General features: G+C 41.5%; 1 protein-coding gene across 1 annotated transcript in view; it reads right to left on the reverse strand.

Annotated features, from left to right (window-relative positions):
* clasp1a (cytoplasmic linker associated protein 1a) overlaps window positions 1–26526 on the reverse strand; it is a 93531-nt gene that overhangs the window by 25122 nt on the left and 41883 nt on the right. The window contains exons 9-23 of the mRNA XM_082508368.1: window positions 22770–22907; window positions 22359–22432; window positions 21428–21520; window positions 21164–21309; window positions 18702–18837; window positions 18537–18607; window positions 15662–15721; window positions 15112–15189; window positions 14852–15019; window positions 14333–14379; window positions 12639–12809; window positions 7422–7532; window positions 6996–7022; window positions 5075–5239; window positions 1997–2101 (exon numbers count right to left, since the gene is read on the reverse strand). Of these exons, the coding sequence (XP_082364494.1) occupies window positions 1997–2101; window positions 5075–5239; window positions 6996–7022; window positions 7422–7532; window positions 12639–12809; window positions 14333–14379; window positions 14852–15019; window positions 15112–15189; window positions 15662–15721; window positions 18537–18607; window positions 18702–18837; window positions 21164–21309; window positions 21428–21520; window positions 22359–22432; window positions 22770–22907 (1590 nt within the window). The remainder of the gene's footprint in view (window positions 1–1996; window positions 2102–5074; window positions 5240–6995; window positions 7023–7421; window positions 7533–12638; window positions 12810–14332; window positions 14380–14851; window positions 15020–15111; window positions 15190–15661; window positions 15722–18536; window positions 18608–18701; window positions 18838–21163; window positions 21310–21427; window positions 21521–22358; window positions 22433–22769; window positions 22908–26526) is intronic.

Here is a 26526-nt window from a genome sequence, read left to right on the forward strand (position 1 = left end):
TCTAGCCAAACTGAAACATAAATCTGCCTTTTTGCATTATCCAACCATTCTGCATATTACACTTTTAAGTGTTATGATTTGACATAAAACTGAAGAAAACCTGCTTTAGCTCCATTTCTTGCTCTTAACCTGTGCAAACACAGATCGTTCAGATCAGTTCAGCAGAGTAAAAACAGGTCACGTGTACAGGATAACAGGAGGTGTTGCCCGTCATAATAACAAAGAATTTTTTAACATTAAACGTCGGTGAAAACATGTAGCCTTTTTCCCAGCACACATTTTGATTTTTCAAATTAAGAAAAACACTTATGTTTCTAATACTTGAAAAAAATGGAATCAACCGATATTCATTCACTTATTTTTTTTCTACCGTGATAAATCAAAATATTAACTGTGAAAAGGCACCAAAATGAATAACTGAACTGTGTCTGCTGGCAGAGCAACATAAAGCAAAAAATTCTTTAACAGAGAACAGAAAAAGATGCTGTTACTCTCACAGTTTAGAGTTTTTGGGTTTGGGTCCAAAGAAATTTAGAGAGATTTTCCTGGCAGAGAATGGTGTGATGACAGTAAGCGGGACCAGTCTGCATACGGTAGAGGCAAAGGCATTTCTCACCATTTAATTGGCAAACATGTCTATGATGTTTGAATAAATCCAAATCCAGTTTACTGGAACTAGTGAGATTGGGTATCAAGTCCATAGAGGCCTCTACATTTGACCACTACCTGCTCCACAAAACACTGGACCCCTCCTCCTGCAGGTGGTGGACCCACAGGAGAGCCAATCCATGCATCTCCCTTTGTGTTTATCAAGAAAACACTCTGAATCTGAGGTGAGTGGTTTGCCCACTTATGCAAGTGTTCAAACATCTCCAGGTCTTTTTCACATGTTAGGGAAGACAGATTGACAGCTGGATTGATGAAACATCTGAGAGGATGTGGATGCTGTGTCCGGCTGTTGTGTTGAAGAGACAGCTGAGCATGAAGGTGAAGCTGGTCAAGCTATGTTCATACCCTAATCTGTGACCGTGAATTAGGGGTAATAACTCAGTGAATAAGATCATGCATACAAGTGTTGAGAATGAGCTTCATATGGTGGCTGAGCCCTCTGTGCACCATTTTACCACCATCTGGTGAATGCCTCTTTACAACAAACTTGACGTCACGCCTCGATTTCTGTAATCCTACGCATTGTGCCACTGCAGCTGGGTTGAAGACACGAGTCTACGAACATGTTAGTGTTCATGACTGTTTTAATGATGTATCACTACAGAAGTTCAGAGATTAAGTTTGAAAAAATGAAGTTTGTGGAAAAAACTGATTGTTCAGGAGAATAATGCAGCAGCGACCTGTGCCGTAACAGCAAGGATACATGTGGCTGTGTGGTTACGTCACTGGTTGTGTGCAATGTGACCAATGTAGTGGGTGTACTGGTGGCCTTAAGAATAGGATGACAAGGTCAGTCATTCTGGAGAAGATCAGAGTAGATCTGCTGCTCCTGCAAAGAAGACCCAGGATGTGCTAGAGAGATATGTCTTTAGTTTGGATTAGGAAAATCTTGCTGTCCTTATCCAGGAAGAACTGGAGGAGGGTCTAGACAACGATTGGTTACTGCTGCTCCGAGAAGTAATTTTTACTACTTTGTTTATGCTTACGATTTCAAAAATTCTGCAGAGAGATTAAAAAGCCCTTCATCTGCACATGATTTCACTTACAACTATTTCAATTACAGGAATCCCTCTTAAAAAAAGCCCAGCACAGAAACACTGAGGTAAATCTCTTATATAGGAAAACAATTAAATTAAGAAGAGGAAAAACAGAGCAGACACAGTTCATGCACAGAGGAAGGCATGCAGAGATTTCAGATGCTACAGAGAACACAGAGACCAGACAGAAGACTGGAGCAGGAAGCTCGTTTAAGCATCAGGTACATTTTGTTCAGTTGGTAAGCTCACTAGGAGAGAGTCCAGACAGCCGTGAGCTCGGAGATACTCACCCAGAGGAGTGAAGCCCCGAGCGGGGCTGGTGTCACGGCTGCTCTCACGACTGGTGTCGCGACTGCAACCTTGACTCATGCTGGGACGGGGAATGCGGCTCCGGGCTAGCGTGCGGTAGGGGAGAGCAGCAGGAAGAAGAGGTTTACCACACAGGCTGGCTGTTAGGACAACAAGTTAGGTGGGAGTGTCAGTGTGCATCCATAGGAGAAAAGGTGGGAATGAGGCTCGGAGAGAGGAAGACAGAGAGAGAAGAATACTGGAAGCATGAAGCCTCGGATGAGGGTCCTGGAGCATGTAATAGCCAACAATATAAACTGTTTTAAGTGGTTGAACAATAAGTGAGTAACTCTGGTTTTCCATGAAGAGATTACAACAATGTGTATGGTCATTGGAGACAGGAGATTTCTGCGCAGCCCATGTTTATGAGTTTTGGCAGAACAGTGTAAAGGATAGCACAGAAAATCAACTGATTCATAAACCAATCAATAGAGTCAAACTCCTGACCTCTGTCATTGAGTCGGCTAATACAGAGAGACTACGAGAGATAAAAAAAAAAAAAGCAGATACAGAAGGAAAATGGTGAGAGTAAAGAAAATGACAAACAGCAGTAGGGGTGAGTGAGAGTCAGTGATACAGCACATGGCCAGGAAAGATTAGATCCAAACACGAGCTCAGGCTTCAAACTGTTAACTTGTGAGAAACAGATCAAAACAGCAGGATTTGTAAAGAAGAAAAAATACAAATGAGCAAGTGAAGAAAATAAAGACCTCTTTCCCATCTCAAATCAAATCTATAAACAAACACAAAGAAACACTTGACAAGAAACCAAATTTATCAGAAAAACCAAACAGTTTTTGACTTATAGTCTTTCATCAGGTAACAAGCAACCGATCGAGGGTTGAAGAGCTTCATGAAAAAAAGACCAATAAGAGTTTGGACCTGTAAGTCTGAAAAGTCATGACTGCGCCTGGCCCTATAGCAGGGCAGCCAGAGAGGAGAGGTGTGGTGCACAGGAATTCTTAAGGTACTGGACCACGAAATCAATAAAAATAAAACAGCAAGATCATTAAAGATCATCTTCTTGGGAACGTCCACAATACTAACAGCATCTCTGCTATCTTTAGATTTCTGTTCTGAACACTTGCACTGCTCAGTCAAGAACTGACGTTTTAAAGTGACCTAAACTTCACAGAGAACATGTTTCTGGTGATGAGCGCTGTGTCTGCGGGTAGGACTGATCAGATTTTAGATTTTTATTCTGGATTTTCATCCACAGTCTCCAGACCAAAAGACAGCAGGTGAAATGTGAGACCAGGAGCATGCTTGCATCCCCAAATATTCTTTGGGTTGAATTTGTCTCCCAAGGTCAGACTGTAAACTTTAACTAACGTCTGAGAAGGAATATTCAGAGGAAACCATCGGACCTGGATTAAAAACAGAACTTGTACAGAGTTATCTAAAAAAAACACCCCCCCAAAAAAAGTGCAGAAGTCCAGAAGTGCACGTGGCTGCCAACATAACTGAGAAACAGATTTCTTTGGGTTTGTTTTGTAGTGGTGCTCTCAGTTTTGGTTTCCATCTTTCTTTTACAGAGGAGGTCGTTTGTTAACACCACCAAGTAATCTGCACACAGGCTGCAGCATCTTTTGTAATTTTTCTCAAAAGTTTAACAAATACAAGTTCAAACCAAACAATTTCAATAAAAAACAAAAAAAAATTTTTTTGGCCCTGTTGTGAGATATCGTAGGTCAGAATATACCTGTGAGGAGTAAATATTTAAGGGCGGGAATCATATCGCAATTTACTGTATTACTGATTTATGATCTGCGTAATAAACTCGCTCATGGAAATGTACAGCACACAAAACAAACAGGACTTAATGTTTTTATCAGAAAGATAGGAAAGTCCAGTTTCAGCTATCTGTACATGTGTTCCTGTGACACATGGTGATCAGCACACCTGAGGGGTCAATGCCGTGCAGCCAGTCAAAGGAACACTGTGAGATCTGGGCCAGCTTCTTGTTTTTCTTCTGCACAGTTATGTCATATTAATAGTGACACTAAATAAGCAATTCATTCCCTGCACAATTACAATTCCTATTTATGCATCAAATATCAGAAAACTGCAGAAACAAGTCAGGACTAAAGTGTGTTTAATGGAATAAATACAGACTGCTGCTGGCTTCAGGAGCCATTTCAAAAATCATCACTTGTAAGAATTCAATTAATAAGAATCTTTATATTCAGGGTTTTATAAACAAGCCGCGCATCATTAACACGTTTTTCAGGCATTAGTTCCAGTTTCAACGTGCCTGTGACTGAACATCTACCCTTAAATCTCTCCTTAAGACTTTTTTTAAACATATTTTTCATATGTTTTTATTTCTCCTCTACCACTTTCTTCCTCACTTATATTTTTTATTTATTTTATTCATACTTACAGGTCATATTATTCTGATTGTTCTATGTTTTGATGGAAGCTTTATGCCTCATTTTAAATAGCTGTTTATCCTTATTGTATCGTTATTACTGATGGTGAGCTCTTTTATTGAATTCTATATAGAACTCTGCCTCGGCATTTTAAAAATGCTAACTAAATGAATAGTATAACAGTAATTAATTATTATTATTTACTGAAACGTGGATTCCCTCAGTTTGCAATGCCTGGTGGAGACGTGCATCAGTATGTCTCAGTGCACAGACTCCCCGTTGTTTATGTCCACTGTCACTTTTTCATACAGCATTCTCTCTAATGTGTAGATTCTCTTATTTGTTTATTCTACTTTTATCATAACTGGGGTCTAATTTACATTTTTACTGTTATTTATGCAGGTTTGTTAATTTTTGCTGTGCTTTTTATTGCATTGCTATCACATTTGACTTTTAATTGTTCTAAATGCCATCATAATTGATGTTTTATATTCCATATTTTTGTACACTTTTACTGTTTGCCTTAACTAGAAGGCACTTTCTGTGAACTTTTCCTGTTTCTGAAGGTGCTTTAAGTTTAATTCTATGTTATTGTCGTATACAGATAGTAAATGCAGTGAGTGTGCCGCTCCAGAGTCAGGTCCTTACCAAGGCCTAATCGGCTGGGGCTGGTTTCCCGGCTGCAGCCCTGGCTGCGAGGGATCCTGCTGCGCTTGTCTGCCGGAGTGGTGGAGGCTGATGCCGTGGCTCGAGGGATCCGTCCGTAGCTGCTGTGACTGAGTAGCTTACCCGGAGAGCTGGAGCGACTACCGGCTGTTAGGACAAAAAAATAAAAAATTAAAAAGGACAAACAGGAAAAAAGTGGCTGAGATAGTCCTGTAAGGACACTGCAGCCCATAAATCTGACAGATTATGATGTGTTCTTCTATTTTAGGCACAAACCCATCCCATCTTTAAAGGTGAATCACAGTGACAACACAGAGCTTCAAAGACAGGTAAATTACAGTCGTAAACCATCAAGTGACCGAGCTGTGGTAGCCACTAAAACGGCCAAGTGGGACCATCAGATTTTAGACTTTCTTTCTTTGCTTTTATTTTATTCTTGTAATGGATCTGTCTGTCTGTCCCACCCATTCACTGTTTTGTTTGTTACATGACAGGCCATCTAAAACAGGGACGCTAAACTCCACGGTTATGTGGCCCACCAGTTTTACATGGTGGCATCAACATTGAAAATCTGTGGGCCAGACCAGTGAAACTCTCCTCTCTGAGATATCTTAATATATGCTTTTTGTGACATTTTTGTTTGGTGGTGCGATGTGATTTTTCTAATGTAAAATATATGCTGTGGCTCCAAAACGTGGGGAAACACTGCTGTAGATAATGCTTAGTAAATGTGCACAATTACAGAAATATCAGGCTGTTAGTTTGTTACTACCACATGTCTGGGTTTTTTTTGTTTTTTAGATGTGAAAGATTTCACAGATTTTCTAGAGAAACACTAAAAATATCTGAAAATGAAAAGCCTAACTATAAAATAATTACCAACAAATTAATGAATTTAAAAAAATTCACACAGCTTTCCTCACAGAAACCATGTAGGAAGGAAACATGTGGCACACAGAAACATGTAACTTGGTCACTTGAAGGTTAAACAATCAAAAACAAAATCTACAGCTTGGACATGTGGGGTGAAGGAAGGAGGACACTTGTTCAAAGTAAATGGGAACAGACAATGCCTTCCACAGTGGAAAAATAACCCCAACAAAACCTCACAAAATTACTAATAGCTGGAAAGTGTGAGAAACATGCAGATACTGTAGGGTGACACAACGAGACTACGTGCAAAGCTTTAGAGTGGACTTCATTTATAGAACTGCGTTGAATCACTGCTGTCGTTGGCGATGTCACCGTTTGCATTCGTATTTGAAATGTCATAGTTTGAATAAACTGCAGCAGTTTAATGTCTGCGACATAGAGGAGATGACACAAGTATGGTCGTTTTCTGATCATTCACTGGAGAAAAGTGCATTGTGGGTAATGCTTATTTACCAAAATTTACCAATTTAACCTATCAAATTTACTGTCTTGCAGCTGTTTCTTAGATTTATAATGTATCAATTATTAATGCAATTTGCACTACTCTCTTGCACCAGATGAGTTTTACTTTTCTTCACCTAACTTCAATTTAAATTTGTTTGTTTTTTTAAATCACTGTTGTATATATACCATTTTTGCATTGTCTCTTAAAGTATAAGGCCTTTAATATGCAATTAACTATGTTGTTTATTAATGTTGTATAGACTGTACTATTTTATTCGTTATCTGGCTAATGCTGTAACACAATCATTTTCCTTGTGGGCTCAATAAAGTCTATCTATCCAACCAACCATCCATCCAGTCGCTAAAATTAAATTGGTGCAGTTTTAGACTATGATGGGCAAAGACGGTGGTTGACTGATGTTACTGACTAAACAGTGAGGATACAATGAAGATTTAACGCAATGCTATAAGTCAGGTATGAAAGGTGAGGCATCTGTCTTGTGATTGGTTGAAGCTGAGGCCTTACCACTGATGGGATTGGCTGATCTTGATCCTGGGTGATGGAAGCGATAGGCAGGACAGGGTGGAGATCGAGATCAGTCAGAATGAGACAGAAGGGGTTATGTTCATTGATTTGTTCCCAGCATGCACTCTGGGTGGCTGTGGACATGTTAGCTGTGAGCTCACAGATCTAAGCAACGTACAAAGATAACACAACACACACAAAAGCAACAAAGCGTGCATGTATGGAGGCACACATAAACAAAAACACAAGACTGCACAGAAGAAACACATGTCGAGGGGATGTTAAAGCAGCACACAACAATGAACGTTCAGCGCAGGCTTTGCAGCTTTGTAAAGCCGGATGTGCAAAAGCTGGTTAAACAGCTTCACGCTCACATTTCACTCTAACATCGCTATTTAAGCACGTGCATGAGGTGTCTATACATACGCTGGGACTGTGAGACCACTTTGGCCCGACTTCGCCCCCTGCTGTCCACCACTGAAGAAGAGCTGGCTCCGCCAACGCTGCCCGAGCTCTGTCTCCTTGTGCGAACGCGACCTGGATGAAAAGAAAAAGGGAGAAAGAGCAAGAGGGGGGGTAGAAGGTTTAATAGATGGGAGTGACTGCGGTTCAACCCAGCCCTGGACAGAGACGCTGGAGAAGAAGAAGTTTGAGGAAACAGAATGAAGCAGACCTGGATGAGGAGACAGAGCTGCTCTGAAAACATGAAGGGGAAACAGACACACCTGGCTTTGTTAGTGTTCACAAATAGTTCTCAGTGTTTCTTGTGACCCGCCAGACAGGAAAGGCATTCCTGAATCTGTAACTCGTGCTATTCAGAAAAGGACTTTTTAAAGACCATACATTGAGATAATTCCAATGTTTCATTAAAAATTAACTTAAAAAGTAATTTTTTTTAAGGTAAACTCTGTGTTCATATGTAAAGAAGGGAAATAAGAAAGATCTCTAAGTTCCCTCGCCCACCCAATCAGTAGATAGTCATCATCCATGAGCCTCATTCTGCTGAATGTCTACCTGCTGTCTTAGAGTTGCCTCGTGGTTCTCATAGGAAATCAATGGATTATTGGGTTTATTTCTATAATATTGTAGGGTATCTATGTTGCTTTGATTTTTGCTCTGAAAAAGGGTGTCTTGGGTTTGGAAATGACGTGTTCAGCAGTTTAGTGCATGGCCGCATGTCACTGGAGTGTATTGTGGTGATCGTCAAAGGTTATTTGCTTTGCCTGTTTAGTAATTCCTTGCATTACTTTTCAGTTCTAGAGTTTGGATTCAAAACAATTCTGTGTAATTACAATAAGCTTCCTTTATTCATGGTAAGAAGTGCTGTCACTGTCATCTGTCCAGGCAGGCCAACCGAGCTACAAAGCAGCTTTGACAGAGTATGGTAATCAATAACTGGTGTTTTAATTTAATGTGCGTGTTGTATTTTCTCAAGTTTCTAGAGTCCATTGAACATGGATTCTCTTCTATGGTTGTTTATGGTCTCGGTCTTTGATTTCAAGTCTTAATGAATCAAACCTGATGTTCATTTTGGAAATTATTGTCCCATTAGAGTCAAAAAGGACCTTAAAGTATGAGATGTTTTAAGGCAGGACTACCTTGTGATTGACATGTTCCTCTTGTCCCAGCATGGAGTGTCTCAGTCAGATCCACCCCTTGACCAAAACACTAAGCTAGGCTCAAGGCTGAAAATCCCTACCTGACATGAAGTCTCGGATTAACTTATGCAAGCAAAGCTAACCACTTCCTTTTTACCCTAACAGAAACCACAAGAAATATCTTCAGACTTTTTGACCGAGACTTAAAGATAAACAAACACTGAACATCTTTCAGAGCTGCTCTGTGGCTGAAGAAGATTGTATAACTGTAAAGAGTACTCTGATATTTTAAACATGTACACCTTGTTACATCACATATTCTACACAATAATTAAAATGCATTCTGCACTTTTAGACAACATCATAAACCTTCATAATTCCAACCAAGAAGAACTGATAAACTGGAGGCAAAAAGGTTACAATCAGTTCGGCTTTAATTATCATAACCTTCTCAGGTCTAAGTCCTCAGCAATGATAAGTAACCCTAACTGCCACCTTTGGATTTTCCCACATGCTCTCTACGGTCTTGGGAATTGGGGACAAAACAAACATTCAAACTTATATGCAACAAAAATTATTTGCATTGCTGAAAGCTAAAAGGGTAACTGAAAATCCATCCTGCAGGGCATTTGTGGAAGAAAAGCTAAAATATCTTTCTATCCTAACGTTTTATTTTCTGCAGATCTTTTTGCTTTTGATACAAATGTATTTCTGCGATAAAGGTTTTCATCCTCTCACCTCTACAGCCCTGTTATAAAGTGCGAGGTGCAATAAAAGTGAAGACAGCGGCAACCGCCCAGTCTGCAGGTTCACTGAACGATTGTACGATAAGTTATGGGCAAAAGCCAACTCAGCAAGAACATCTAAAGTGTGCTCTTATGCAACACGTCAAGAATAGCACTTGAAAACTGGCGACAATGATAACAGGGATTATACAACATGCTAAAAATAAATCCCCTTGAGGCGTATAGGAAGTGATTAGACTGTGTGCGTTATCTCTTCATATATTCATCGAGACTTACAGCAGATCATAAAAAACCTTATCTGATCGGCCATTCAAACTCATCTACACTAATGACACCACTCAGGTTTTCTGTGGAAAATCACAGAGTGGATTGGATTTTTCTGACTGTTCCTTCCTCTCACAGTTTGCATTTCTTGATCCATGGAAGAAGGCTGAGCTTCTTTATTACACAGTTTCAGGCATTGTACTAGACCGCTGCTGGTACAGTGAGCATCAGTGCACGTCCACCTGCGGCTGCAGGCTCAGTAACAGAACTTCACTCGCTCTCCTACCTGCAGAGCGAGGGCTGCAGAGGCTGACTGCAGCTCTCATTACGTCTCACACTTGGCACGACATTACAGAGCAGCCGTTGTTTACAGCCACGTTTTGGTTTTTATCATTACAGCTCTGACACAATTTAAATGGGTGTAACACTGACTGACTAGCTGAAGCTACTGCCTGTTGATAATGCGTTTCCTTAACTCGAAAACTAGGTCCGCTAGTATTAGAATTAAACTGCAGTTCCCTTTAATGACACCTTTTTAAAAAACGTGCCTGCTTAAACTGTATTAAGGCTTAATGTTTGCATTATTAGGGGTGTGCCTGATTTTTTTAAATGGAAGTGTCTGACTAAAACAAGACATATGAAAATTCTAGGACTTTATCTGGATATTATTGAGCACCAGTTTGTGTCTGTGTTACACTTGTATACAGTCTGCAGATGCGTCTTGATAAAGTTACCTGAAAAGTTCAAGCGTGATCAGATGTGTGCCTTGTGTCTTATTCCCATTACTGTGGACGTTTGTCCTTGGTCTGTCTTTCAGTTTACTGCCTGAAGGTTGCTTTTACTTCCCTCCTTTTCCTTCCATCCTTTCATTCGATGTGTTTTTTTCCTGTGATCTATTTTTTGAAGTCATCAGAATCTAAGTTAGTTTTTAGTTTGTGTCTTTTTTCATTAGCGTTAAACAACACGAGGACACTTCAAAGAGACCCCAAACCTATGAGTGGCACTGGAGGTAGCAACACCGTGACAGGAAATCAAACTGTGGACCCATTTAGTGCATGCCACCCTGCAGCACACCATGAGAACCTTTTCTGTAGAGTATGATACAGTAACAGTGGATTCAACTGCTGTTCAAATTAGACAGCTGATGGATACATTTGGGTCATTCCATAAAAAAAGAAAATCAACCACATCAGAAAAGACCTGAAGCCTCAAAATCAACAGATTTTTTTTTTTGTACATTAACTTCAGTATATTGAGTGAAGCCTTCATACTATGACTATTTTCTCAGTTACTGACCCTCAAAGTGCATTTTTGATTCCTCATAACTTCACAAATATAAGATTTTCCACATGAGTAAGCTCCAACTTTACTTATGTACTCTGATGGTCTGTAACGCTGAGAATATTCAAAGTATGGAGGTAAAATTTAGCGTGGTGAAGTTATTGTAGAAAAATGTGAGGGAGTCAGGTGGTAGCCGCTGATTGATTTTTCATGCAGTGACCCGTTTGTTAGGGTTACAGTCAGAAGGAGGAAATCCATGCAGACAGTCCATGCAGAGGTCCACAAAACTAGAAAGACTACTTAGAAGGGATAAAGAGAGGAAAAGAGAGCACAGATGAAGAGGAAATGTAAACATTGTGACATCTGACAAAAGAGAAACACTCATACACACAGTTCTTACCATCACTTTTACCAGGAGTGCCATCTATGGGGCATTTAAGAAAGGCGGTGCAGCAAAGAGTGGGAGGAGAGGCACAGAGGAAGTCATTAGTAGCAATTGAAGCAGCAACAGGCATGAGTGGGTGAGCAAGGGGCCTCATCGTAATTAGTTAGGGTCATTATGGAGCCATAGGGACTCATTGGAGGAGAACAAAGCAGGGAGAGAAGTTTGTGCATGGGGAAAAGATTACACAAAATATCTCATCTATTGGGAGGGAGTGGCTTAAACTTCTCGCATTAGCTTAAACAGGCGGCCATCACAGCAGGGGGCCACTCAGCCTCAACCAATCAATTTGTGTAAAGTGTCAGTGGAGGACTTAAACAGTTCCTGTTGACAGAACAGTCTAATGGCAACATCAGCAGTTATTAATATTCCCGGGCAGCTCCATAAAAGCCACTGATTACAGGAGAAATGCTTCAATAGCTCAAGATGACAGGAGACTAATCTGTTTATTTGGGACTTTTGCTAAACTGCTGCTTTAGTAGTTCTTACTGTAACATGGAAGAGGCTCAGTTTGCCCCTCAGCTACTTGAGCTGCTCTTCTAAACATCATGGCGCCCAGGAAATGCGACTAGTGTCATATTCACCCAACGGCGGGTGGAAATTATGGGGTCAGAGGGGTCACCTTCTTCTAGGGAAAACAGTGTTCTCCTCATTTAACCCTTCTAACTGTAAAATAGAGATGAACTGATTGATCACCCTCAGAAAAACCTATAGCCTTGCTGCTCATCTGTCCAGAAATCTAAGTACCGGTCAGGGGAATGGCATTAACTGTACATTAAATTTAAAAATGACTGTAGTTCAGGATTTTTTATAAAATATCTAGTGGTTTTTCAATGTGTAATTATAGAGTCAGAGTGAGTGATACGAGGCAGATCATTTTTATTAGTACAAGAAATCTATGTTCAAAGACAGAGGCTTCTGAAATGTGGTGAAGCTCTGTAACACATGACAAAAATAATCATATGATGAAACTGAACTCCTGTAATGAAAAACCAGACCTAATTGTAATCAATGCATCTCGATTGTACGATATTGAATAAAATAATGAAAGGCACTGTGTACTGATAAGACTCCTTCACTCTGCAAACTTAAACGAAGGATCTGCAAGACTTCCTCTGTTTACTCTGTGTTGTTTGTTCACTGGGTGAATCCTATGGTTTGTTACTGGGGAGCTATCTGTCCTCGTGCACGTTTACGGAGAGCGAAATGTTTCATTTTGAGAAATAAGAGTGTGAGCAACATGTGCTGAATACCAGAAAGTGGTCTTCCTTTTTGGTTTGAGCGGGTTAGAAGGAGGAGAGTGATCAGTTACCTAAAGAGGCGTAGGACCCTGGTGGAAGAGCAGCTGCAGAGCTGAACGGCGAGGAGGCGGGAACAGTGGACAGACGAGACTTGGCGCTGGAGGCGGCGTTTACGTCGATGTCACTGCGGGAGCGTTGGAGGGATCCTGGAGTGGACGGCACCCTGGATCCCACAAGCTTACCTGTGGCAACACAGAGATGTTACTGTATCATGGCTACCTTATGATGCTTTTACATTTTCCAGTTTCAGGATCCATTTTCTACACTCAGATGGAAGCATGGCTGAACTTCGAAAGCACTTAAACTGAGTTTAAAAGCCAGATTCTGACATCTTAGTTGAATTCTTGTACTCCTTTTAAATCCGTTTTAATTCTTGTGCAAAAAGCTCTGTACTAGCTGTTGTAAAACACTCTGCAACCAACTGTGAACTAAATGTTCTTCTTGCTTTCTTTAGGTTTAATTTCCACTCCATGCCAACTGCCAGATTCTGCACGCATATGTTTTTACAGCACTACATGCACGTTGCACCTAAATAACTTTAATTTTAATTTAAGCTGGTTATGTAGTAGAGGAGGACAGAACAGACAGTTACTAATCAGTACAGAAACATAAAAAACCAGACTATAAGTCGACTTTCAAGGCAGAACAATGTAAATGTAATGTTGGTTGGGGTGGGCATCTACAATAAACCCTTCTGCTGAAATACTGCCACCTTGTGGTGACAGTTTTCAACTGTTTATTTTACTGCTGCAACGTGACTTCCACCATAAATTGAGGTGAATTTAACACACTTAACACAGCTCCGTAATTTAGATGTTTTTCTCTCAACTTGTGCAATCTTTCAGTCTGAGGCATCTTGTATTGATCCTCTAACACCCCATCATCTCTCCACCATCAAGCTCCCCGATTTTAAATCTCAGGAGTTCTTAATCAGCTTGGTCCAGGGGAAATGATAACGTGAAGTGACACAGTGCATGCGACTCAAAATGGAAATGTTCAGTGTATGCATCACTACTGAAACCCAAAGATGATCAGTCTCACTGATCTAAAAATAAATCTGTTAAGAGCCAGGGTTCATCATAACCAATGCTCCAATGGGCCACGGCCAGTAAACAGGTTGGGCAGGTTGAATGGCCAACTGCTGGCTTGTCTACTTCAGTGGTCTTTTCACCTCAATAATAGAACGTTTTTTAAGTTATCATTGGCCTGCTTTCATTTTGAAGGAAATCGTTGCTGCAAGACATCATTGTGAGTGCTTTATTTATATTTGTGACTAAAAACAGATGCATTCAGACTGCAGTCAAAGTATTTAATATTCAGCCGCTACAAAAAGGTTGATTTCTGGAGGACCTTCGTCTCTGATGCAGAAATCCTGCTCGCTGGATACACCTCAATCCTCCAATCAGAGTCCTTTTATCAGAGCACCTGATTGATGAGTTTAAAGGTTAAGAGAAGTTTATTTACTGCTGCTTCACCAACCACTCCTTTGTTACCATAGAGAGAGAGAGTAAAGCTGAAGACGTGGATTTCCGCTGCAGAATACTGCTTGTTCACCACTCAAAATATTGAATCAATAAATAATTCCAGCTCTTTAACCTGTGACCTCAGGAATCTGTGCTTTTTGTGAAGCTTTCGATTTGTCTGAAGCCTTTATACAAACTTTATATCCTTTCCACGCTGACGAATCAAATAAAAAGATACTTACTTCTCGTCATGCTTCCTCCAATCACGCTCTTCACAGACAGTGGCCGGCTGGGGGAAGAAAAAAAGACACTTTTTAGAATTTATGTGTATCACAACCCAAGACTCATGATTTATAAAATTAAAATGCGTGGACTCCACTTTGGCGCTATCAAATTCAGGTTCTAGTAAAAGCTTTGACTCATCAGCATCTAAACTGGGATAACCCCAAAGGACAAATGAGTTCAGACTGGAGACCACTGCAGCTGCAGGTCTGATGGGCCGAGCATGAGGTCATTACCCAAGTGCGCTCCACAGGGAGTCTACAAACGGGATTAATGATGGCGATTGATTCACCCACCCGCTGCACATCTGACAGTAATTACCAACATCTTTATCACCATATTCAAAACAGCAGATGCATTAGTGGTTTCATATCACTCAGTGAAATCCAATATGTGTGCTCAAGCTTTGAGGATGCAGGGACACGAGTGCTTCCAGCAGGAGGAGGAGAGTAGGAGCCAAAGAGCAGCGCGGTTCTTACTTCAGACTCTCCTGCGAAGACGACGAGGACCGGTCTGACTGGGGCAGAGACACGATGCTGTCTGAGCTCTTCAGGTGAGACTGGAGGGCCTTCTGATAGGTGGCCTCCAGCGCCTGGAAAAGATGTTCTGCCTCCCGGCTGTAGTGGCCGTGAAAGCCCCAGTAGCACCTACAGGGTGGAAAAAAAGAGAAGAGGCAGTGTAGTGAAAAACAAAAAAACAAACTAAACTTTCTCATTGAATTTTAAGACAGGACACTTACTTTCTAGCGATGGATCTGGCTTCAGAGTCAGCATCGTGGATTCCTTTCTTGATGGTCTCAGTGAGAACTGCCACGTGCCTGGGATAGTAAGGAAACATTGCAAGGAGAAACGGTTAAGACAGAAACGAGCAGTACTGATGATGTGGAGCACAAACAGCTCTCAGGGGAGTTCCTCGTTCCTCTCCTCTCTCCTAGAGTTTGAATCCTCTGCTGATCCACAGGGAATGTAGCCACCCGTGGGGCTTTTCACTCGCTTTTTAAAGTCCCCGCTGCGGTTGCCATGGTTACATATAGGGCAAGCGGGCCCCTTGATGATGATGATGATGATGGCTCGCTCAGGAGTCATCAATTTAACGGGCCTCATCAGTGGCTCAGCGAGCCAGCTCAGCTAACTGCAAATGCTCAACAACCTAAATGTCATCATGAGAGAGTAGAAGAAGAAGCTGCATGCACGTCTGCGCCTCAGCAGAATGCATGCACGCACACACACACACACAAACACACTCTCCTATATAGTATGCTTCCAGGAGGAAACAGCAGACTAGCTCACCTTTCCAGTGTATTGGTGTGCCACTCCTGCAGCATGAGGTCGAGAAACTCGTAACAGCGTCTGGAAAGAAATTAAAGTTTATATGAATACGTCTTTAACCTTTTACACCTTATACTTTTTTACACCTTTGGTCACTGAGATTCGAACCTGTCTGACATTTTTAGTAAATGCACCTATGGTATTTATTTGTAAATTCTACATCACCCCGTTCTCGAGTTAATACATTCACAAAGTTAGGTGTCCATGCCACCCACCCGGAGGGGTAACAACAATACCCCGACAGCCCTTTAGGGCTGAGGAGTAAAATGTATAACTGCAAAGTAATTCAGAGTATTTATTCATTCATTATTCATTTCACTGGATTTAAAGTAAACAATAACCTTTCTGTGGCTGAAGCTCCGACTTAAACATGAACTCTCATGCCCTCAAAAATTATCTAAAAAAAACCCAGCGGCATTAATGACTGCATTATGTGTGTGTGTGTGTGTGTGTGTGTGTGTGTGTGTGTGTGTGTGTGTGTGTGTGTGTGTGTGTGTGTATATATATATATATATATATATATATATATATATATACACACACACACACATACATATACATACATATTAGGGGTGCAACGATATTCGTATCGATATTGAACCGTTCGATACAGTGCTTTCGGTTCGGTACGCATATGTATCGAACAATACAACATTTGTAATTTCTTTTATCAATTTTCCTTCTGACGATGCTGTCTGTGTTGAGCGCTCAGTGAATCTGTGTTCGACTACTCCGCCTAGGCTGCACTGTCGAGCGCAGATCCACTGAGCGCTCAACACAGACAGCATCGTCAGAAGGAAGAGCGCAGGGCACCTCCCCCACCCTCATTCAGTTCTGGCGTTTGGAATTATTTTGGTTTTCATGTGACGTATGACCCTGAAGGTAAGCGAGTCATGGACTAAAGTAAAACAGTATGTTGGATGTGCCATGCAATGCTCAATTACATTGGTGTGAACTAGTGTGCTAGCACAGTTAGCTCGTTAACGTGTTGGCCGTCTAGCCCCATGCACAGAGCGATCGGCGGTAGCTCGTTAACGGAGATTTGCCGTGTTGTGGCGTTAAGGTCATTTCAACGAGATTAACCTGAAAGCACTAGTGGGAACACAACGAATATGACTGCACATTTACGCCGACATCATCCTAGTGCAAAGACAAAAACAACAAGCATGCTACTAACTTTAGCCGAGTCATTTAGACAGCTGTTAGCACATGATTCTCCTTATGCTGCTGAGAATATAGCCCAGAAGAAGCGTATAGTATAGCTTTTATTTTGGAAAGAGCCATTTCTCTGTAATAAACTCTCTTTTCCAAAGATGAGTGATTCCTCAATCAGATACAGGGCTCGCAATATCGCTAGCCCGACGTCCCGGAGCTGGCGATTTTTTCAGTCGGGCTACCAAAATCTATCTCTGCCCTGCCCGTCGGGCTATTGTAGGAAAAATATATGTCAATGCTTTTGCATTCTTTCAGAAATGTAGCTGGGTAATTATGTCATTGGCATCGGTGAGCCACTGTCAATATGTGACATATTGAAATCGCGTTTGAATTTGCGCTTGTTTTTTTGCTTTCACTTTGCAATCCTGTGAACTGTGTATAGAGAGCGACAGCACTGATCTGTGAGTGATGATAATTTGTGCACCAATTCCTCTGACATCGTCTTATTAATCGTTAGCTTACTATGCAAACATGACAAGTGAAATCTCCCGCAGCAAGCTTAAACATGTGAGAGGTTGATCGCGCAGAGAATCGCTGAGCTTATGTGAGTGAGTGTGTAAAAGCAGCAGGATTTATATTTGACTACGATGACCTGGATGACTGAGAACCTTCACAGACAGATATATATTTTAGTTCTGCTGAGCCAAATAAGACAGGTCAGGGTGAAGAAGTGACAGCCAAAGAAAAGCTTACCACAAAACGGAGAAGTTATGACAAATCAGACTATAAGGCAAAAAGAAAGTGCAGCTTTATGGTTTCATGGACAAAAGAATTTCTGTGGCTGCAATATGACGAGCTAAATAACCAGGGCTGCACATAAGTGGTCCGCAGGTGCGCATTCGCTGTCAAAATAAAAAACACGCACAAGGGTTAGGGTTAAATTTAAAAACTGTACTTTTGAGTTAAAATATATATTTATAATTTTAATAAATGACAAATTAAAAATGCATGAACATTTTTTTGTATCGAAAAAATATCGAACCGTGACACCAAAGTATCGAACCGAACCGTGAATTTTGTGTATCGTTGCACCCCTAATAAATAAATATATATATATATATATATATATATATATATATATATATATATATTAATGCCTCTGAAAGTAAATTCATTTTAATGACTAAAAGTTAAAAGAAAAGATATATAATGAAATTTTACTATTGACATATTATTATACATTTTAACATTAACAATTTAAGTACTAGCCTACTAGCAAGCAACTCTTTTCTTTTTCTTTTAAAGCACTTCGCCCTCAGACTGCTGGCTTACTTGTGGTTCCTAGAGCATTTAAAAGTAGGATAGGAGGCAGAGCCTTCAGCTTTCAGGCTCCTCTTCAGTGAAACCAGCTCACAGTTTGGATGTGTATATGTGTTTGTATATTTACACACACATACGTAAAGTGGCTTTTTGATATCTATTTTGTTTTTATCTGATTACTCCCCGTTCTTGAGTTTTTACATTTTCTCTTTTTTTCCTAAATTTTTCTTTCTTTTTAATCTTGATTTATTTTTCCCTAAATGAAAATCAAGTTTATTGGAAAACAAATAAGAAAACTGAAATTCTTGTCTTTTATTTTTAACTTGCAGCTGGTGTGTTTTATTTTGAAAGGCATTCTTACCGTCTGACTGCGACTGATTTGGAGGTGCAGTTACTGGTGATGATGGGGATGAGCCGTGGGTAATGTGTGTGCTGGGAGAGAAGAAAATGTCAGGAGGGATTATTTCTTCTGACAGCTCTGCGAGGATCAGTTATTTGCATGCAGTAATGCTCTGAGATCACTCACCCTGAGGATGAGACGGATGACGGCCATCCCGGACGTGGCCATGACTTTGGCACTGTTGGGCACGAGATTCAGCAGGGTTGGCATGACGCTCTCGGCCGCGTGGTCAAACTTGTTACCGAGAATCGATGACAAATATCTGGCAGAAAGAAAGAAATGGTTACAATGCAAAAAGCTTTCAAAGACAAACTGACAGATTGGCAGAAATACAGAGAAGTGAGTGAGGGATGATGGGAAACGTCTGCGTTGTGTTGGCATTAAGAGGGATGATAGGATACATGTAGGTCTCATCTATTCATCAGCCTCCTGCTCTTTCAGTGCCTCTCTGCTCTGTTCCACCTCATCAGGGCCGGATTAAACTCGGGATGATGGATGTTTGTAAGTCCAGAGTGATGCTGCAAGACTGGTTTTCATTAGCTTAAGCTTTTCACTGTATAACCTCATCAGTTACGGATCCATGTTAATGTCAGCGCTGCTAATCAAAGCCATTAGAAGCACGTTGATCAATGAGTAAAAACTGAATGACTCTCATTACGGAGCCCTAATCCAGAGAGAAACCCATGAAAATGACATGAAATGCAATCACTTGTGATTTAATGAATCATCCTGACATGTACTCTGCTCATCTGGTCACACCCTGATGACAAAATATTCAGTAAAGATGAACTAAAAGTGAGCCTTTATAGGCAAAGGTTTCAATTAGACACTTAAACCTCTTGTTTTGTCATACTGACAGTTTCACAGCTGAAAAAAAAAACTATCTGAAGATTAGACTATGCACTTCACTATCAGGTATACTGACAGGGCGGTCATAAACATAATCAGACCAATTGAGCCCAGCCAGGCAGAGAAATCTAAGCAGTGTCTCATGCAGAAAGATTCTGATCTTAAGGTTTTTTGTAAAAACCCCTCTGCAAACATTAATAAAAGCTGTCACCACTGAGGCGATCGTGACTCAAGAGTTGGCAGCTCGTCTTGTAATCGGAAGCTTGCCGGTTCGAGCCCCAGCTCGGACAGTCTCGGTCGTTGTGTCCTTGGGCAAGACACTTCACCCGTTGCCTACTGGTGGTCATTACCGGTGGCGCCAGTGTCCGGCAGCCTCGCCTCTGTCAGTGCGCCCCAGGGCAGCTGTGGCTACAATGTAGCTTGCCATCACCAGTGTGTGAATGGGTGGATGACTGAATGTAGTGTAAAGCACTTTGGGGTCCATAGGGACTAAGTAAAGCGCTATACAAATACAGGCCATTTACCATTTATCATTTACCACAAGGTGGCAGCGTTATACCAGAAAGTCAAATCATGTTTACAAACTCAAAGTGTTTTCCAATCGAGGCAAACAGATCAAAACACCAGTTTTACAACAATAAAACAAGACTCGAATAAATACAAAAGCATAAATAACAATAAACACTGTAAAAATTAATAAGCATTAATTGTTTATAAAGTTTTTGAAAAACCCTTTCAGATGCTCATTCAGATGCAGTCGCCAATGCAGATGGAGTCGCATGTTTAACTTGGGAGATGTTTGTGTTGCTGGATGCACTTCCTGACACAACCTTGTTTGTTTGGGCCTGGGGCTGACACTCAGAGCACATATGATTCCTGAAGCTGGGACTGGGTCTCCTCCCGCTCTTAAACCAGGGATGTTCACGCATAAAAGCATTGTTAATTACCCTCAGGCTTTCATTTTATTTAACTTATTATTTTATTATTAAAATAAATTAATTGTTACACATTTAGATTATAAAAAGATCATTTAAAAAATCTGCTATGACAGGAAAACCAATCAACTCAAAGAAGAGAAAGAAAAAAAGCTAATTCAGTTTTTCTGTCATTTACTTAGAGTTCTTTTTCTTGCCATCCAGGGTTTAAGGACAACTATGTTTAATTTTTTAAGGTACATATTATTAATACTGTTTTTAAAAAGTCTTCAATTAACTACAGCTTTAACAGAATTTGAAGAAACAACAGCTGCAGTGAGTCAACCAGGGAAATAATAAGAAGAATTCAAAAAGGAGGTCTCTGAAAGAAATGGGAAAAGAAAAAGAAAAACAGCAGCTCACTCACTGGTATAATTCTGCTTCCTGGTGGTGAACGTTTCAGAAAACAATTTGCAGGTGACTGATTACAGCAGGTACTTATACCGAATGGCCAGTTGACAATTTACATAGGTGCCAGCTTGCCAAAGGGTCTGAGTCAGCCCACTGGATGGGTTTACACAGCATGAAATAAATCTTCATGTGCATATTATAACAACAACAGACTCGATTTATGTGGAAAAACTGAGATGTTGTTGAAATCTCACTTATTTGTCTGAATACATGTCATTTCATCTGTTCATCATCTGTTTTTTTAAATGTTAAATTATTCTATAAAATTGTTCCCAGACATATGTTGATGTTGCAGGTGGTTAAGGGTGTTGCAAGGCTTCTAAAATCTCAGTCAGTAAAGTCTTCTTGTCTTACCCCAGCGTGATGCAGGCCTCTCGGACCACCTGGGAGCGCAGGTCTTTAGCTGACAGCTTGAAGGAAGCCTCAAGAAGTCGAAGCTGCTGAGGGAAACCTTCATAATCAGTGGCCCCCGCCAACATGAGGGAACGGACCTTCTTCAGCTACAGAGGAATGAGAAAAGAGAAAAAAAATGTCATGATCAAATATATATTACCTATCATCTTTATATGTAAGTGTGTGTGTGTTTTAAAGAGGACACATGTGCTTCCAGAATCTCACCGCAACCACTCGGTGCTCCCAGTCATGTTTGTCATCAGACAGCACTTCTCTGATCTTGGTCAGCTGGTCCTCGAGCTCTCTGTTAGAGTAGATCTGTGCACAACGGGACAGGAAGGGAAGCCACAATATTAGCAGGACTTATTTCAATATGGTGCACCAAAGTGACTGACCCCAAATCACCAGACTGTGCAGTTCCTCTAATGTCCACTAGAGGCTCAGGCAGTGAATCAGTCCCCACGTTATTAAAATGTCCAACTTTACAGCAGAAATAAACATGTTTACAGACTGATACAAAGACTGTTTTGGTGCAATGTTTTAATCAAGGCTTAAAGTTTGCATTGTCGGGGGCGTGGCTGTAGCTGCTAACTGCCTGTGAGGCTTTACCTCAGTTAATTGGAGTCCCTGAACTGGAGCTCTGCAAGGTGTTTGTGCTGTTGGAGCCTTTTGAAACATTTTTAAAGCAATAATCTGATTACTCTAGATAACCAGATAACCAATTAGCTAGCATTAACTGCCTTCCTACCCCACCCTTTTGTCTCAGTGCAGCCAAGAGCAATAAAGCTAGAATTATATCAGTTTTTTAAATGCTGTCTGTTTTGATTAAACATCCAGGTGGTGTGAGATGAAACATCGTGGATTCATTAAAGTCAATCTGACATGACATCCAGAAATCATGAACGCCTTTAAGTCATGTGGAAGTAGTTTTAAGGCACTTCATGATTCAGCTGTTCAGGTATTTTCAATAAAGCCAAGAATCCCAACCACATGATGATAGCAACCTGTGCTATCATCATGAGATGGACCAAGTATTTTGGACCATCACACAGGTGTGGACCAATTACCTCTAACACTCCTAAAGCCACACCCTCTGGGAAATCTAACTACCATCATACTAAAGCAAGGTTTCATATGGAGAATGTGGCCAGCTCACCTGGACCGAGGGCACGTCTTCAAAGGCTTTAATGAAATCCTCTTCATCAACAGCACCAGCAGCAGCTTCTTTACCTTTGAAAAATATACATAAGGCATTTTAAATGGTATTCAACAGCATCTTTTAAACTACGAATTTGACCAAAGAACAGAAGCCTTGGTTCAGTCATTAACAACCTGCTCTCAATGCAAGCACATCTATGACAAACGAAAAACTGCCGTCAAACAAAGATTTCTTTCTAAAACATAACGAATCGCCAGCCAACAGAGCTCGGCTGCCTGAGGGTAAACTGTTATGACCCAGGGTTAAACTAAAATGTGAATAACTGTTCATTAAATCAGAACAAATAGTGACTTTCAGCGGCAGATTATTTATTCCCAGCACTGAGCTGAGCTTGAACCTCTCCCTCACCCGTGGGCTTTGGCGTGGTGGCTGAGCTGGGTCTTCTGACAGAGCTCACTGCAGTCCTCCTGCCACTGGGTGGTGCTTTGGAGGAGGAGGAGGAGGACCGGCCTCCGTCCACAGAGTCCTCATCCTCAAAGTTCTTATCTGCAAAAAAGAAGAAGAAGAAATGAGAAAGGGTGTAGGTGACTTAGGCTTTCAATATAGGCTGGCTGACTGTGAGAATTATTTCCCGTAAGGATCAATAAAGCACCGTTCAGTCATCGTTCAGAGGCTGAAATCATTCTCTTAAGTGTTAAACAGCCCTGAGTCATTGCTGCGTTGGATAACCTCTCAGGGGGGAGAGTGCAACACGGGCAATCTGTCAGGTGGTGTATGTATCTGTGCACGTTTTAATCATTCCATCCATCTGACTCTAATCTGGTTTGGCAGCAGTGCACACATGGCCCCCGGCGTCACCTGCCCAACGTGACCACTCACACGAGGGATTAGCCGGTGGTGATATCCGCCAGCTGAGGCACGGAGATAAAGGCGGTGTTTGCAGCCATGATCATGACCGCTGTCTGAGGACATTTAGAGACATTAACTTGCTGTTTAGGAATCAGGTTTGTGCCTTGTCTTTTATTTGTGGAGCCACGTATAATAAACTGATACATAAAATAGAAGCTTCATCCGCACAAGCTGCTCCCTGCATGAAAATCATCATCATGACCAAGAAATACAAAACATGACAGGGACAAAAAGGCAACAGGTTGGCAGACATGAGACGCACAGAGCCAGAGAGAGCAGAGCAATAACAGACAGACAGGAAGCTGTGCAGGGCGAGACGAGCGCGGCGAGGATGAAAATGAGGACAGATAAATGCATCGTTCTTACGAGGGCAGATTTTCTTGCACATCAGCTTCCTCAGCATGTCTCGGCAGCAGCCTCTAACACACACTCTCGCTTTCTTCAGGCATCTCTGTCGAATGGATTGTGTGTGGCTCCGGCACACTCCCAGACAAACCAGCCCTCTCCCTGAGGTGTGTGTGTGTGTGTATGTGTCACAGTAACATCACTGCTGATGCTGTTGGACTAAAGGCTCTAAAAACAGGGAGGGGTCTGAGGTTATGAAGCATTTTGTATTTACTGAGCACAGTTCCTGTACAATGACCACACTGTCGTGTTTAAATGCAGTTTCTCAAAAAGAAGTCAATAATGATGAAGCTTTATCTGTTGCTTATCGAAATGCAGGTCTCGGGGGAATCAGAGATGCTCAGACCTTCTTTATCCAGCCTCGTCCTCCAGCTCGTCTGAAGTGTTCATAAGCCAGCCGATAGATATTTCTTTCCCTGGGAGGTTGGAGGCATCCTGGCCAGTAGCCCAAAGCACCTCGCTTTTTGATGTGGAGGACAAACCCCTCCTGTATGCCCACGTTCTTCACCCTCTCTAAGAGACACTCTCCAGAGGAAGCTCCTTTCTACTGCTTGTATCGGTGATCTCATCCTTTGTCACTGCCCACACCTCGCGTCCATAGGTGAGGGTCGGAATGTAGATCACCAGTAAATCAATAGCTTCTCTGTGGCCCTCTGCTCTCTCTTCACCACAATAGACCAGCACAGCATCCTCATCACTGCAGACCGTCTCTCAATTGCTTACTCGACTCTCAACCCACTCATGATCAAGACCCCTGAGAAACACAGCCTTAGCTCTGTGACTTAGCTCAGCCAATTCTCATCCCAGCCGCTTTATACTTGACTGAAAAACAAAACAAAAAAACAACACAATGTGAGCTGGAAGTTGAACTGACACGTCACCCAGAACACAGATGATGAACACAACATCTCAAAGAGCCAAGATGTGATCCTGGGTCCATGGAAGTGTGCACTTTAGAGTAAAATAACCAGTACAATCCACACACGAGGTGCAACCAAAGAAGCTCGGTGGGTGCTGAGAAAAGACGTGCAGATGCTATTCGCTCTCTATTCTCTATCGATCGATCTCTATGTGGCTAAACCTCTCAAACAATGAAAAGCCATTAGCTTACTGTAAACCCTTACTTTGCTGCCTGTAAAAAAAAAAGACGCACCCCCACGTGCACCTGATATTGGGATTCTCCGTCCCACAAATGCTGCAGGTTGAGTTCCGTTTTGTATTATTGAGGCCCAGAAACACGTGGGGCTGCAGACCCACAGGGAAGATTCAAAGTGTGATGCTGTGGCTCAAAGCTCTGAGCTTTGCAACGACCTACACGTGACAATTATACACTTACTCTGATAACTTATGCCCCACTTGCTCCAAATAACATTAACACACCCAAGAGAGGCCAATACAGCCATATCAGACACAACATAACATAACGTATTAAATCTGCAGTAAAGTGTCTGCTGTAGACATTCATGAATTTAAACTTTGTGATTAAATTCATTATTTTCTTTCCAAAATGTTGGACACTACAAAGACACCTGTGTACACACCTTTTAGGCCAATTTAATATCAAAAGGGTTGTTAGTAAATATGGCCCCATATGGACTTTCTTTCCTTGAGACCATGAGACAAAAGCCCCCTAATCAGTTGCCTGAACCACCCTAACTGACTCCTTTCATCTGTTTGGATTTATTTTTGTTTCTAGAACAGCTCTTTTAGGTATGATCCTTGCAATCCATCACACCACTGTTAGAAAGTCTGATTAAGTGGCCAAGCTGCTCATCAGCGCATCTATTTTTTTTCCATGTTAAAGGAAGTAATCAGTTATCAGACGTCATCCGTAGGCCAGCAAAACCAATAGCCAATCACCTAAACACTCGCCCCCTCGCCTCTTCGTAAAGGCTAACAGCTCGCACACCTAAGCAGAAAGCACAGCGCCCGACCACACAGATGAGAGTATTGATCACAGCTGTCAGAGCAGCTGCTGCCAGCAACGCTGACACAACGGCTGGATTGTGTGTGTGATTTATCCAGGGAGCAATTAAAGCGGCATGCAACATGAGATGAGCAGTTCTCTCTCTCTCACACACACACACACACACACACACACACACACACACACACACACACACACAGAAGAGTGTGTGCCACAGCCTGAGGCGGGTCATTAGAGCATCTGAAGGTAAGTGAGTGGTGACAGCAGCAATCAGCCCACAAGCCTCTGGACATCACCTCCATCTTCCTGTAAAGGTTTCATCACTTGTAACAGGCGGAGGTCGTGAGAGACGTCAGCAGTTTAATGTTTTGGGTTTTTTTGTCAGACTAAAACTGTTTGTTCAGTTTCTCATCGATCTTTACACAACTGTGATAAAACACAACACTGGTTACAAGTACTCTGGAAATGTATCAAAAGTATCTGCTGTAGCTGTGAAAGTAAAGCAGGTTTAACACTGTGTTTTATCATCACAGCAAAGCAAAGACGCAACCACACACGTGAGAAATACATTTCATGAGAAAACAACAACAGTTTATCTGCAGGGGAGAAACAGCAAAAATACTAATCATGTGACTTTAAAAGGGGACCAAGATCTGCATCCATATTACGTTTTTATTTCATCTTAAATTCACTTAAGTATCAGTTAGTTTCCAGCGTGGGTAAGAGAAGAAATGAAAGCAGGGACAGAGAGCAGGTTTGTGTGGGACAGGTCGGGAATTTTGCTTTGCAGAACTTAAAAACAGACACATTTGAATTCTGCAGGTTTGGCAGTAATCATGTCAAGGAGAGGAATACTGCATTTTATCTGAACTCACTAAATGCAATAAGCCTGAAAGGAAGAACTGTAATGAGTGCATCTTTCTA

The sequence above is a fragment of the Aulonocara stuartgranti genome (assembly GCF_965226115.1).
Source record: "Aulonocara stuartgranti genome assembly, chromosome: 16".
NCBI lineage: Eukaryota > Metazoa > Chordata > Actinopteri > Cichliformes > Cichlidae > Aulonocara > Aulonocara stuartgranti.